Raw genomic sequence first — 15,992 nt, 5'->3', positions numbered from 1 at the left:
CCATCCAACCTGGCCTTGGGCACCTCCAGGGATGGGGCACCACAGCTCTGGGCAGCAGTGGCAGGGCTTCAGCACCCTCTGAGTGAAGAATTTCTAACATAGATCTCCCCTCTTTTAGTTTAAAGCCCTTCACCCTTGTCCTGTCACCCATGTAAAAAGTCACACTATGTCCTATGCCCATGTAAAAAGTCACACTCCCTCCTGTCAGCTGCCTTTAAGAACTTGGAAGATCTCAGTGCATAAGCACATTAGGATTCTCTTTTCACAGAATGGCCAGGGTTGGAAGGGACCTCAAGGATCATGAATCTCCAACCCCCTGCTACATGCAGGGCCACCAACCTCCACATTTAATACAACACCAGGCTGCCCAGGGCCCCATCCAACCTGGCCTTGAACACCTCCAGGGATGGAGCATCCGCAACTTCTCTGGGCAATTTTCAGTGCATACTGTACATAATATTCTGTACATAACAGAATTTGGGAATGTGGGAATGCATACACAATTACAGAAAATCCTTCTAAATGCCATATGAATTTTATGGAAACAAGAGGATCTTTCAACTTTCAGATTTTCTTCTTCTAGCTTCATTCTGCACTTGTCCCCTGAAAGCAGCAGCCTGCCAATATAAAGCTTAATTTGTATTTTTGCTACTGTAGGACAGGAATACTTTAAACTGATTCCTTTAAAAACATCTCTTTTTCCCCCCTCCCCCTCAATCTGTCACACTGGCAAAACCCAGAAAGCTCACATGCAAGATGTTGGCTAGGAAACTTGAATTGAGTACTGTCCTCCAGTGAAATGGCAAAGCTTACAGATGAGACAGAAGCACTGACGTAAGCAGTAATCAACACAGTCGTCTCAGATGAGATTAATTACCCCTCTGCCTCCCACAGAGTTTAGTATTAGTGATGTAATTAAGGCTAAAAAGCACCACGGTATGTTTGTTACAGCTTACTACTTCAAAAGACAAGAGCTGGATTTCTAAAGGGTACTTTAAAATGGACACTGCTTAAACTGAAATTAAACTCTTATCCAGAACACTTGATATATGCCAGAAAGGGAAAAATTACCTCTTCCTCCATTAAATATACAGATGCCTCCATCTCTTCCATCATGGATTTTGTTTCTTCTTAGTGTAGGATTGCTGTCTGTTTTAATCCATACACCAGCCATTGCATTATCAAAAATTTCATTGTCTTCTATAAATCCAAGCCCTAGAGAGTAGGAAAAATAATTAAAAATAGGAAAAGATAGAAAATAGGAGAAGATAATATCACAGAAAAATACCAATTAGGGATAGATGACAGAAACAGACCTACCGGAATTATAAACAAGAATACCACCATTCTGACCTCCCCAGATCTTGTTGCGTCTGATTTTGGGGTTGCTTCCAGTTCTAGAGATATAGATACAAAGAAATCATTTACCACAGCTTCCTGTTCCTCAAGGCCAAACTATGGAAGCGCCTCTACAGAAACATCCAACAGATGTGACTGGTTGAAACCTTAATAAAATACTGTATTTTCAAGTCAGCAAACAGATTTAAGTTTCTACACACTTCAGAGGTCAATACCCAGCCTACATTAGAGACAATTCCTTCTGTTGAGCCGCAGCATAAGAATACTCCAACATTCTGAATTCCACACAAGTTATTTTTAGAAGCAAAGCGACAAGAGCAGTTAAAAAAAAAGGATGAAATAACACAACACCATGTCTGTTTAGGCAGAGGAATGAGAATACACGTTACCTTATCTGAACCCCTGAGTACATGTGATTATAGATGTCGTTGTCTTCTAACACGCCGTGTCCATTGTCGTAGAAATAAACTCCAACCTAGCATGTGAGAAATGTCATTATTAGTTTGAAGGTAATGAAATAAAACCGTTGCTCCTCCTCCGTCCCCCTCCCAGCACGCTGAGTAAAACTCACCTGTTTCCCACTGTGTATTCTGTTCCTCCTCAAGACCGGAGTGCTCCCCGTTGTCACCCAGACCCCAGCCAAAGTATTGCTGTAAACTTCGTTCTCCTCAATCACACCTTGGCCTTTTTCATGCTGAATACAAGAAGTGTAAGAGTCGAGACCATCTGCTAAGTGCAAATACCCTTTCGCTGCTGCTACCCACCACCCCCTCACAGCTCCTTTACTGTGGGAAGTCCTTCTCTCCAGGTATATATCTGCACTATTTTTAAACAATAACATTACGTCACCATTTTGACTCTGTTGTAAAATTAAGAACCCTCTGCATGTGAGCCACTACACTTCAAGGTTCTGCAGTAAAACTTGCAAATCCTTGCTGCCTTTTGCTAGAAGAGGCACCTCCCCAGCACCAAGCCAGAGCTCAGCCCCTCAGACCAACACCCAGCCTCATCCACTGGGCTGGCACACATCACTTAAGGTAACTCTTTACCACATGCTTGTGCTTAAATGGAAAGCAGTACTCCCAGAGTGAACTGTCCTGGTTAGATCTGTAGAAGAAGCAGATGAAGCTCTCCACTTGCAGCATTAGCAGAACATCTGGTAATTTTTGGTAGGAAGAGAAGAAAACGTTTCCTTCACCAAAATGCAAAATGGTTGAGGTAAATCAACAGCTGCATCAGTTTAACCAGAGGAGATCTTGTATGTGCTGAAAACTACGCTTTATTCCTCACTTTACAATACAAGCTTCACCCTGACACAACTAGCCTATTTTTCAACCTAAGAAATGCAGTCAGTGTAAGCACAAGCACGCACTTTACACACACTACTGTCCTTTTGTAAGCTTCTATGAACTGAAAGCAAGTTTTCCTGCCTGCCTGCAGGTAATGCTTACCACGTAAATGCCACCATGCTGACCATCATGAATCTTGTTGTGTCGAACTATGGGACAGCTGTTTGTTCTAATCTGTATTCCTGCCAATGCATTACCTGTTAACAGAAATGGTATTCAATGCAACTTCTGTGCTCATTTTTCTCCGAATCCAAGATGCAGTAAGAAAAGGAGCTTACCATAAATGTCATTTCCTTCAATAAGGCCTCTTCCATCACCGAAGATATAAACACCACCTTGATTCCCATTAAAAATTGCATTGCCCCTATGAAGCAAGATACTCGTTATGGAATTGTACAGTGCTATACAATACACAGTGTCTAGGACTGTACAGCACTCAGAGTTCAAGCAAAGCAGAAACAGAATCTTTGTTTTGTGGCTTTTCAAGAAATACCCACTTCAAGTACACGCACAGCCAAACACAGACAGCCATTTCATTTTTACACATACAGGAACATTCACAGTTCAGTAACAATAAAGAAAATAAAGTTGCACATTTCCCATTCCCACCAAAGCTCCACTGCTAAGCAGAAAAATATCAATACCTTATTGTTGGGTCACTGTTTGAGGTAATCCAAACACCTGCAAAGTTGTTTGCATAGATTTTGTTCTCTATGAATTGTCCTCTTCCTTTTTCATGGACGTAGATGCCTCCAGTCTGGCCATGATGAATTTCACACCGAACCACTGTCGGATTGGCATATGCTTTCACTTCAAAACCTGCTATCCTGTTCCTATGGATGTTGCAGCTTTCAAAATAACCCTTAAGACACAGAACACACGAAGTTTCCTGTAAATATCCTTTGTAAAGTGAAGACTGGATGTTCTGATATTCCCTCCCTTCCCAACACCACTGTTATTTAAGAGGGAACAGCACCTGAATTATCAAAGAATCAGTACTTATTTGGCTAATTAAAACACCTTGTGTCACTTGTTTTTGTTCCATCTACTCTAACAGGCACTGCTTTGAAATAAATTAGGGTTACATTTTTTAACTGATGTGATTTTGTTCACTGCTTTTCTTTTTCAAAGTGTTTTTCTTCTGCACTCTAGGAGGGCTTTCTTTCTTCTTTCAAAGATCACACCATTACAGAAATGCAGATATCTCACATCAGCTGTTTAAAAAATACAGGTCTTTAAAAATAAAATAAAAAAAATCAGGGGTGTTTTAAGATTTCTTAAGTGTTTACTGATACTATACTCTTAAAATAAAAAAAAGTTCAGAAAAATTTGCCTACCGAAGTCTGGAACAGCCTCTATCTGAGAGTAGGTGGATTTTATAAAGACAGCATAAAAGCAGCATAAAAGAACTCACATTCACAATGCAAAACAAACCCTTTCTTTTTAGGGCAAAGGAGAAATCTGCTATATGCTGCAAAAGGCCAACGGAATTTTTATGCATTCTACAGAGACTGACATAAGTTTCGTTTACATTCTGGACTGTATAAACACTCCTTTAAAATTACCAGATCTGTAATATTTTAAAGAATGATTTTCTCATTTGGGTACAAGGAAAACGAAGCCTTATGCTTAGGACTCCATTTTAACATCGTAAAATTACTTCAGCCCATTCTTCCAGTTAACTGAAGGTTCTCTGTTGTTTGCATACAGCGACCCAACACCATTCCATCTGGTATCTTGTCTCTGGCACCTGGCAAGAGACATCTGTGTGTGGCAGGGAGGGCTGCTGCTGGCTCCAGCCTGCAGGCTCAGCGCTCGGCAAACGGCAGAACGTCGCTGGTTTAGGAAGAAGAGGTTAAGTTTCACAGGCATCCAAAGACAAAAAACAGGCTGAGAACTTGGAAGTGAAAAACAAAGCACTCTTTAACCTCTGAGAGTTGGCACTGCGGCACAGAAACCCACAGGAAAATAGCGTGTAGGGTAGGAATCTGGCACTGGAATGTACTTGTCTCACTTCACAGTCACAAGCACTCAGGAGCTCCTGAGACTGAAGGCTGCAATGAGCATGCCCTTGTAGAGTTGGTGATCTAGAGGAGGATGGGTCTAGCAAAAAACCAAAGTCAGAACCCCAAATTTCAGGACAGCAAACTTCTGGCTATTTAAGAAATGCCCTGGATGGGATCCCTTGGGAAACTGTCCTTAGGGACAAAGGAGTGGAGTCATCAGTGACTGGAAAAAGGGAAACATCACAGAGACCCCATCTTATGAGACCCCATCTGGAGTACTGTGCCCAGACCTGGAATCCCCAGCTCAGGAAAGATGTGGAATTCTTGGAAAGGATCCAGAAAAGGCCACCAAGATGCTCAGAGCACCGGAACACCTCTCCTCTTGAGACACGCTAAGGGATCTGGGCTTGTTCAGAGAAGACTCCACAGAGACCTCACTGCAGCCTTCCAATGCTTAAAGGGAGCTTATAAACAAGAGGGAAGCCAACTTTTTACATGGTTGGATATTGACAGGACAAGGGGGAATGGTTTTAAACTAAAACAGGGGAGATTTAGGTTAGATGTTGGGGGCAATTTTTCACTGAGATGGCGAGGAGGCCCTGGCACTGCTGCCCAGAGCTGTGGCTGCCCATCCCTCAAAGCCAGGTTGGATGGGCCCTGGGCAGCCTGAGCTGGTATGTCATTTAGTGCTTGGCAATAGAACTACATGACCCTTGAGGTCCCCTCCAACCAAAGCCATTCCACGAATCTATGGAAACCTACTCAACTGTATGTAGGATTTTTATCTGGAAGACACTGTGCTGCTTAAAGGCTATTTCCATTCTGCAGTGATCTCATCTCACCACCTGTTCCAGCAGCCTGATCGAGAACCTCACAACCAAAGTTTTTAAGCGTTTCCTCAGTGGAACTGGGACATTCTTAATGATTGGATATTGTTAAAAAATTGACCAACTTATTGAAATACTTCCCAAACACACAGGCCAGTGTTATTGCACTTCTCCCTTTTTTTTTTTTCCAAACTCTATGTATCACAAAGACTTCACCACACTGCACATAAAATTTGCAAGCCTCTAACCATAGTTACTATGTGAGATAAGAGGATCAGCCCTCATATTTTTAGCTAAGATAACTATTATTCATGTGTTCTCTTTAAGGTGCCACTGTTTCTTTTGCATAAAAAGGAGAAAGTCTTTGGACTCCACCTTACTTCTATCATAGCATTGGAATACACAGTCAAGCTGTAAGAAAACAGATCAAATACTGTTGTTTCAAATGAATCGAGTGAATGCAGTTCTGGTTTCATTATTATTTTTCTTTTTAAAACCGTCCAGTACCCGTACACTTAATACCAGACTTCAGGACTTAAATCAGAAGCTCCTCCTAGCAGACCTTCAGCCAACTCACAAGCTCTCCTTTAGAAATACAGAAGCACTCTCCTTCACCAGGCTTCCTCCAGCTGAATTCACTTTATTACATGTTTCAGAGCATATTCATGTCTTGGGAGAGGTTTATGCACATATGCATACGCTGAAGTGGATTAGGAGTGCTTATATAACACATTAATACAGCTTAGATGAAGCTCCAAACACTCAGATAACAGAAAACTAAGGTGTAACATCTTAGGCTTGTCAGTACCCTTTACAAAATGGCCACACAACTACATCTCTAGAGCATATAAAATAAAGCAAAAACATACACAAATATTTGTGTATGTAACCCTAATAACACACGCATATGTTGCTAAAAGGAAGTTTTGTGTGGGTACCACTTTGTCCAACACAGAGCAAGTATGCACCCCAGGATCTAATGGAGAATGCAAAAGAAGTACAGAACAGGAGAATTCCACTATGCCTGGCCTTCCATTGGCAAGAAGAATGCCAGTCTCACAGGATGGCTAAGGCTGGCAGGGACCTCTGGGTCTGCCTGCTCCAAACCTGCTCTAGCAGGAACACCCAGAGCAGCTGGGGAGGCTTCTCTAGGACACGGCTTGTGCCAGTATTCTGGCATCCACACAGCACAGGAATACTTCCTAGTAGTCAGAGGAAGCCTCCTGTGTTCCAGTTTGTGCTCCCTACCTCTTGTCTGTCACTGGGAACCACTGGAAAGAGCCCAGCTCTGGCTTCTTTGCACCTTCCATTCAAGGATTTACACACTCTGAGGAGATCCCCGAGTTTCCTTTTCTCCAGGCAGGAGGCTGCATAAGCAGCCATAAGCAGCAAACAGTAACTGCAGCAGATGTCCTGACCAGCTTACGCTGAGACCAGGAAACTGCAAATCAAATGCTACTACTGTGTTACTCCTCTATTCCTACTTCCCCAGCAACCCAGGTAGAAAGAAGAAAGGCCTCAGTAGTGTCTTCTATACACAGTGCATCTTCTGCTAATACTATTTCCAGATCACCAATACTTAAAAACTCAGTCAGAGCTGGGCTGCAATCAGCAAACACAACAAGTACCTATAAGGCCAGGAAAACATGCTAACAAAAGGAAGAAAGACCCATAATTAAGTGAGCCTAACAATATGCAGGGATCAAAATTTGCACTTCTAGAACTATCCTCTTCTTTTTTTCCATTATAAAATACACTGCATTTTTTGAAAGCTAGCTATGTTATTTTCTTGCCATAGTTACATTCATTATTTATTGAAATTACAGAAATTCATTTCCCAAAGTAAACACCTTATTTTATTCAGTAGGCACCCGATAGCTGGCCAACACTCCTCCAACACAGAAAAACCTCAAGAGGAAACTTAAAGCAATGTAGTGGCTGAATCGATGCATTTTGTTTCTTTAAAATGTTGGACTACTGTTTATTTGGAGCAAGTATTCAGTGAGTACAACTTTAAATGATTATTTTAGTTAGACAGCTGAACCTACTAAATCTGGGCGGAGCACGACAGTGAAATGAAATACATGGGGATATGGAAGGAACAGTGGGTCCGAAGGTCAGAAGATATAGTGAGACAATGAAATGAGAAAACAGAGGTACATTTTACACCCAAGCTGTGTCTGTGATAGTGACCTGTGACTTGTCTTTCTCAGCTACTCAAAGCCACTGGTGTTCAGTGCTTGCATTTTTACAAGCATTATTTTTCCTTCCTTGAAAACTTGAGTAACATCTACCAACAAAATAACAACTCAGATGACAACAGATATTTACTTGCAAAGATTGAGCATGTAACGTAACAAGTCCAATTACAGCCTTCCTGACAAAGAAGAGGCCTAACATATTCAGCCACAGCTTGTCAGGCACCTTGTCAGGTATCAAGGCTAGGAACAAAATGTATGGAAAGGAATATGCAGCAGTATCCCACAGCGTGTGACACATGTACTCAGTTTGGCTGACCTCATTCTCCAGCAGCATTCTGAAATCAAGTCTGTTACAGGAAGGCTTCCATTACAACAGCACCTATTTATCTACAGCACCATTAAAACCGAAAGCCCAAAGCAAGTGGCTAGACAGTTTATTATTTTCTATAACAAGAGGTATATACAATCCCTGCTGAGCAGTATCCAACTCCTGCAGCAAGATAATCAAATTCTGTGCTAGAGGAAATCTGAAATCACGTTGATTTTGTTACTACACTTGATCTGAAAGCGAGCAGCATTAACCTCAGTAGCCCTCATTTGGTCTGACGTTTTGTTCACTGTACTTTAATCACATTCTGTACTTCCAATGTGCAGTTCACATTTGCATTCCTAACTAAAGAAAAAAGTGACCAGAAAAAAAAAAAATGTTTTTGTCAGCTGGGTGCAGAGAATTACAAGTTTGGCATTCAAGCAGGAAAAAGAATGATGTGGCACTGAGTGGAAGACATGCAGTATTTTGCCGGAAACAAACAAGCAAATAATTTTTTATTCCAATGGCAAAAATCCATTCTGTTCTCTATTTCTAGGGCTGTGCACACCCATTACTCACTATTTTACATGTACATGGAAGGTTTCACCTTCATTCCACACAAACATTTTCATTAAAGAACATCTGAATGCTGAAGCAAGCTGGGCATGCTCTGCTTCAGAGCTGTAACGTTAGAGCAGAACCAAGGTAAGAGTCCACACCACATTATATTATGTTTTTGTATCTTCTGACACCCTAATAAAGGTACAGAGTCCTACAAATTTTTTTGTCAATTTCACAAGCAAACGTATGTGATAGTGTAAATCTAAGCCTACCATGTGCATCCTATTTCAAAAGGCATCACATCAACATCATTCAATCTAAGAGGCTGTAAATCATCTGCAAAAAGTCTGCCTACATCCCTTCCAGCTAGAACTGTCTTTAAAGTGAAGTTGCCCACACAAGGACAAAAGAAGCTGCCATAGGCAGATTTTAAAACATCTGTTGACATGTAAAAGCAGTTTTCTTTTAAACATTTACTTGATAATGGACAAGACCTGAAGACTTCAGCTACTCAAGGTCTACATTTCTTTCTTCAAAAGAAGAAAATAAAGTGTTACCATGCCATGGTCAAAAGTGAAAACGCCAACATCACGTCCATGGTGAATGTGATTCCGCCTGATAATGGGATTTCCGTGGTTTTTAACCCAAATCCCTGCTAATGCATTGTTGGAGATCTCATTGTCCTCATATATTCCCTAGAAAATAGAACAGGTAAATTAAGATGGGAATCGGGAACAGTAAACAACTGTATCAAAGTAAGGAAGTTTTGATAGAAAATACCTGTGCATGGTCTGTAATATAAAGTCCAACATTTTCACAGTCGCTGATGTTACAGTGTTTAATAGTAGGACAAGCTCCTTGGCCACTAACGCATACTGCAGAGCCAACTGGAAGAAAACAGAACAGTTACCATAGCGTCAGAGCACAGCATATTTATAAATAGTCTGGCAGCGCCGCTGCAAGAAAAGTTAAGACTGAACTGATATTTTTAAAGGCTGAGGCATGCGCAGTGCCAAACCCTGGAAGCCACTGGCAGAAAAACACCCATGTCATCATTCTGCAGATGCAAAAACCTGAACTAAGAGTTGCTTTTTAAAATCCCTTCTCCAAGCTGCACAGCCGCACACGACTGCCAGAACTGACAATGGTTGAAATAATAACTCACCTTTACGAAAGCTCTTGCTCAGTAATTTCCCCACATTCGGCCCACTGTATGCCACTGGCTTACGACAGACAAAGGACCACAGGAATACAATAAAATTCTAATGATAATCGCTGCCTTAGTTTCATTTCATTGTAACTTTCACAACGCACCACACCAAGGAGCACAACCAAACCATCATTTTGTAGCATGCAAAGTCGTACTGTCTCGCTCAAGACAAGCAGGAGACAGGCCTGAAGTACAGAACCACATACAAGACACCCAACTGAATTTGAAAGCTCCTTGTTGCAGCCCTTTGGATGATTTCAACTACTACACTACTACCCAGACAACAAACTTGAGGCTGCTAGGGCTCAAAACTGCTTGAGAACTCATCAGCTCAGTTCAATTCTCCTAACTCCATGAAGGATGAACACATGAAACTCTGCTCCCCCTAAAATCAGTGCACATTTACAGTGATTTCTGAATGGTAAGATTTCATCTAAGCATTATTTGGCCTACATAAGGCACACCTTCCCCTCAAGTAAACACCATTAAACCAGCAAGCCAGCACATGCCCTATTAGTAAGCTTTCATATTATCTTCAAGTATAGTACCACAAAGACTATGCTTTCTTTTCCAAATCCTGAAGAAATTATTTTGTCTTATCTGACCTTATGAACACAGACAGTAAGGATTCCCTGAATTAATTCCTGCTTCAATTCTTGTAGCTGGAGCTTCAGCATGTATTTTTTAGAAATACATTTAATATTGATTTCAAGATTTCCAACAACTGAGAAAAGACCATAAAGCTTATTAGCTAGCTACAGACTCATTACCCTGTTAATTTACATTTTCATTTTTCAATTTAATTTCTCCAGCTTCAGTATCCAGTTACTGGTTATGGATACATTAGTATAAAGAGAACCACTGAATGGATGAATTTAGTGCAAGTAAAGCATTCCTTCAGCCTTCTCCTTCACTAAGTAACAAGTTGTGGTCAGTGTGTTTTTCATTATGAATGAATTCTTCTCTTTTATCTTTCAGGACTTCTCATTGAACTGTTCCTAACATTTCATTATGCTGTTATGGACACCAGGACCTGATCTGAACCAGGAATAAGAAGTGTAATACAATCTCTCTATTCCTCCTCCATATCCCCACAAATGCAGTGAAGGATCACATTGGTTCTTCTGTCCACATCACAAGCTCATATTCAACTCTTCACCTGCAGTGATTCTTACAGCCTTCCCAGGAATACAGCTTCCTAGGATAGAGGTTTATCACTTACACACAACAACAGGCTTTTGTTCCTAGTTACTTGCACTTACCCACATTAACACAAACATTATGAGAGTTATCTTCCAAAAAGGGTCTAGCAGCTCATCCTCCTCCTGATTTGTAACACCCTAAGTCATCATCACTTACAAATTCCATCAGTACGTCTTATTTTTCTGCAAGTCACTGACAGTGTTAATAGCTTGAAGTCAAGTAGTCATCTTTGAAACAGCCACAAAGTAGCCAACAACCCTACAAGTTATTTAAAATCTATTTGATGTGTTCTCTGTTAATTCTGTGGAATTCAAGCGCTCAGAAGTAGTGCAAGATGAAGTCAAATATCTTTCAGGGATCCACACATTTATACTGGGACTACTACCTTCTTCAAAAGAAGTCATCAAGAATGCTAAGTGTAATGCAACCATTAAAGTTATCTGTAAGTAGACATAAATTTCCTTCGATTAATAAATCTGAATTACAGATTGACCAAAGCCTGCATTCACTATCTCACTCCATGCAGGATCAATAAGCAGTACTGCAGCCCATATTTCATCCCGTTCAGTTCCTGCTACGCCTGCCACCTCCCATCTGCTCCAACAGGGTCATACAAATCACCAAACCCGGGCTTCAAGTTCCTGTTGATATATAACAGGAGTCCAGAAGACATTTTGGCCAGTGCTTTTCAAGCCCTTGTGATTTTACAAGGCCTGTTTTTACAGCTGTTTAACCTCATCCACTCTTACTGTCAGAGTGGAACATACTTCACCATCCCTCCAGGGTACGAGCACATCTATCATTCCTACCTATTCTCATTAAATATGGAACAAAAATTACACAACACTTTGCCATTCAAATTCTTCTTTATCTATGACAGACCAGCATCACTACTGAAACCCTCTTTCCAAGTTAAGCTCTTCTAACTCACTTGTCCTCTTGTTTTTCAAGGCCTTCCCTTCCTCAGAGGGAAAGAACCTCCATTTCAATGGAAGGCTCATGTTCTGCTGAGGGGAAGGATTTACTACAGTTTCTGGCAATTCTTACTTGTTGCCTACTGGTATTATCTGCTAGCAAATTCTGCATTTTTGGGAACTCAGTAAAATGCTATAGAGGTATTGCTCTTACCACATTTTGATTATTAAAAAATGTAATCTTTATTCTGACTCACTTCAGTGGACTTATTTGTTGTGTGAAATTGGTACTTCAAGAGTACTAAGCACATATATTACTGGTTCAGGCTTTATTTATTTGTTCTTAACCCAGAATATAATAACTACACTTGAACAATACTTGAATAAATAAATGAGGCTCTCTTCCATCAATTTCTGTTTTTTCCTATCAAGATGAGAACTAATACAGATTTCCTCTGCAATTAATGCAGAATATCTGGACTCAGAATCTTGCCACTTAAACTTCGTTTCAAAGATGCTTTGGACTGGCAGTAAGAGACCTTCTGAGCTGAAATTATTCACACAGCTCCCATCTAGACATATTACATACATTAAGAACTTTACATATAACAATGCAGAAAGATGCTTTAATGCAATTAGGAGATCTAAAGAAAGGGTATCAAGCATGTGTGAGGAAAGAAATTTTGAATGCATATGGATCAATATTTCAGAGATGCCACTGACCTGAAACAGTAAATGCCTTTTTTGGCAGACTGCCATTCTTTCTACCTTTTTTACACGCACTCAGTACTTCCTGAGTAGGTTATAGCAAGGCTTGGTAGAATTAAAAAGTCAATAAAAATTAATAATCAATAAGCGTTGACAGCACAGCCTATGCACTGCCTCCAAAATTGACCAGAAATGTTGACTTCAGAGCAGAGAAACAAATACAGTGCATCCAGAATTCAGCAATCCAGTGGGCTGAAGAGGACAAAAGTCCAAAATTATCAGAAATGGCTTGTCATAACAAACAGTGGCCAGGAAAAATCGAAACAACTTTTACAAACATTTTTCACAAAAACATCAAGACCTACCAGCTTACAGATAAACATGTTCCAATATGAAACCATGCAGCTCTTTAAGCTGCTTTTCAAAGAAAGTTTAAGGTAGTCCAATAAATTATTGTAATTCCCCCCATTTATGGGGTCCCCAATATTATGCAGGGGAACAGAAAGAACAAACTTATTTCACATCCTTGAAATTCCCAGCATTTAAGTTTAAAAAAAGGTAAAATTAAAGAAGTCAAGATACTGAGAGTAGCTAGCTATCCTTTGTTCTTATCACTTTCCCATAATAGCTATCTGTCCCCCATAAAACAGATGGCAATGTGAAGCAGAGCTGCCTTATTCGTAACTGTGGTAGAGTTTTACAACCTGAAACCTCTAAAAAGGAGCATGTCTTCCTCTATGAGGCACAGTCAAAGGAATCCTTCCACTATCCTCATTACAGTTCCCTGGAGGATTTCTTGTTTGCACCAGAAAAATAGTCTATGTCTAGCTGAAGATCTCCTAATTTCCCTGCCTCAGTGTTGAGCTGAACAACTATTATGCACAGCCTGCTGTGTAGATTCATTCCACTTCACCACCTGAACTTAGATATCTACAGTTTATATTGTGATTTCCACACAAAGACTCAGTATCTCCATTCTTCTTCACCCATTTTTTCTGATTCTCCAACTATACTTTATCTGCTTGTTTTTGAAGATGTTAAAACTTGCTGTCTTCTTGTGAATTGCCATGTCTTGTTTCCAGTGCCTGTAACTGTCACAGTGCCTCCCAGACCTTCACTGCCTCTCACCCTCTCTTTCCAGATCCTATTCTACTGATGGTTAAATTTCTCATTATCCCTGATGGTGAAATGAGTGTTTAACTATTCACATCATGTATTTGTTCTGTCAGTATAGCTAGCAACTTACAGTTAGCACACATCAAATCCTTTCCACTCCTGACAGGAAAGAGAACTTAGCTTAAGAGTTATAGCTCACAAACAGTTTTAATGTCATCAAATTCCAACAATGCACGCTGTAATGAATCTAATGTAAAAGTCCCACATACACCCCCCTCAAATGCTGTCTCCTGCCAGCTACAATTATGCAAACCAGAAACAAGTAAGTTTTATATAAACACTCTCCTGTGACTGTTCAGGTTTTAAACTAACTGCCTAATGAGTCCACAGTGACTCAAATGGAAGGCCAAGTATACATGACAGCAAAAATTCTGGACCCATATCTTGATAATAATGTCACTGAAAGTTAAAGAAGTTTAAAGCTCTGTAATGAATACCTGCACAAAAAAGAAAAGAAAACATGTCAACATTAGTCACAAGTTGTGTGCTGCTTTCACGCACTCAGGTTAGATTAGTCAGTGTTAAGCAGTGTCAATCTCAAACAATAAAAAGCCCACTAACCTGTACAAGTACTTCGAATAATACAGTGATCTATAATTGGACTGCAGTTCACGGTGATCTCTAAGCAGTGGTGTGCATTGTGGTGCTGAGCAGATTTGTCATCAGGATTGAACTGAAAAAGGAAAATGAGTATTTATCTATTGGCTCAGGCATTAAAATGAGATTATTAAAAGCTCCACTCAAGTTTCAGATTCTTACCCTGATTGTCATATATCCAACATAGGCGTCTTCAGAACCCTCCATAAAAACGAAGGTGGAATCTCTAGTGTTTTCTATTATAACCTTATCTGCTACTTTTCCAGGAGCTGCAAAACATGAAATCTAAGTTTTTAGCATATGCTGGTGAAAAAAGGTCCTCAAAGAATTCTGTTCAAGGCAACAACAGAATTCCTGGAAGGTAGAAATCTTGGTATCACATAAATATTTCAGAGATGATGAAAAAAGCAGTCTAACAATCTTGTACCAATTCAATATCTAGCAGCTTAAGAAAATCTTCTCTTATAAGGAGCTAGTTTTTCTGACTTCTAGTTTGCTGGAATATCTGGGAAAATAGCTCCTCAATAAAATAAGGCATAAACTGAACATTTGTACAAGGAAAAAAACCACTAGGTGCAAAATACCAGCACACTTTCTGTATAAAAACGACACATTGGGTTCAACAAACCCAGATTCTAGTCTAGAGGCACTGTAATTCTCTAACCAAATATAGCTTAGTTTGGTATTTTAAACTCTTTTCTTAAACATGAATACATACATTTCATCACTAATTTAAACCAATTTATACAACAAATTAGTAATCTGCTTATGACCTCAGTAATCAGCAATGACTCTCAACACCTCTCCGAGTTGAAGTGGTTTCTTCATTATTATTTACAAGAAAATCTTGGACAACAAGACTGAGCTCTACTTCTGAAAGCATACAGAAGGTTTCAAAATAGTTCATTTCCACGTTCCCATAATCTGCAGATTGATTTCCCACATTAACAGCAAGGCTCTGCTGTATTTTCATCCTTAAGCCAAAGGCAGAACACGCTTACGTATGGACTGCAAAAGCCAGCAGAGGGAGCACAAGTTAACAACAGTCCTAAGAATGGTGTAAATTTACAGTGATACTCATTCACAAGCAGAGACTGTTTAATTCAAAACTGCACATTAAATATGCAAGCTAGAGCAATCCTTCCTCAGTGTATGAAATGCAAACATTCAAGTTTCACAAATTATAGCAAATAAGTTATGGGAATGGCTGAGAGTTGCAATCAATTTCGAAACAAGAGATATGCAAATACAGACAGATTTGCCCTCAATTTTCTATTTTATTGAAGAGCCTATGCACAGGATTTCTCACCAGCAGATTTTTCTGTTGTCTGTTGACACCAGAAGAGACAAGTAGTATGTCCTGTTCTTTATCACTCAGGCAGAAAGGTGCCAGTCAGAATGAAGCAATATTTACATCATTATCCAGCTTGTTCTCACTATCTAAAAGCCAGATCTCTGCTTTCACTACAGCAAATGTTTTAAGGTAGTCTAGCTCTTCATACCACTATTCACACACTACCAGACAATAACTAAAAGAGGCTCTGTAACACCATACAAAACAATTTTGTGCA

At 40.0% G+C, this 15,992-nt stretch overlaps 1 protein-coding gene across 2 annotated transcripts in view; it reads right to left on the bottom strand.

Annotated features, from left to right (window-relative positions):
- The window catches only part of FBXO11 (F-box protein 11), a 33,390-nt gene that overhangs the window by 3,539 nt on the left and 13,859 nt on the right, over nt 1-15,992 (bottom strand). For both annotated transcript variants that reach the window (XM_010706482.3, XM_010706481.3), the window contains exons 8-18: nt 14,584-14,690; nt 14,386-14,497; nt 9,394-9,500; nt 9,171-9,308; nt 3,353-3,570; nt 2,987-3,072; nt 2,811-2,905; nt 1,931-2,053; nt 1,749-1,834; nt 1,321-1,397; nt 1,072-1,215 (exon numbers count right to left, since the gene is read on the bottom strand). In XM_010706482.3, coding sequence (XP_010704784.1) covers nt 1,072-1,215; nt 1,321-1,397; nt 1,749-1,834; nt 1,931-2,053; nt 2,811-2,905; nt 2,987-3,072; nt 3,353-3,570; nt 9,171-9,308; nt 9,394-9,500; nt 14,386-14,497; nt 14,584-14,690 — 1,293 coding nt within the window. The remainder of the gene's footprint in view (nt 1-1,071; nt 1,216-1,320; nt 1,398-1,748; nt 1,835-1,930; nt 2,054-2,810; nt 2,906-2,986; nt 3,073-3,352; nt 3,571-9,170; nt 9,309-9,393; nt 9,501-14,385; nt 14,498-14,583; nt 14,691-15,992) is intronic.

The sequence above is a fragment of the Meleagris gallopavo genome, chromosome 2 (genome assembly GCF_000146605.3).
Source record: "Meleagris gallopavo isolate NT-WF06-2002-E0010 breed Aviagen turkey brand Nicholas breeding stock chromosome 2, Turkey_5.1, whole genome shotgun sequence".
Lineage (NCBI taxonomy): Eukaryota > Metazoa > Chordata > Aves > Galliformes > Phasianidae > Meleagris > Meleagris gallopavo.
Note: the sequence above shows the minus strand (reverse complement) of the source record. Positions and strands in the feature narration are given on the sequence as shown.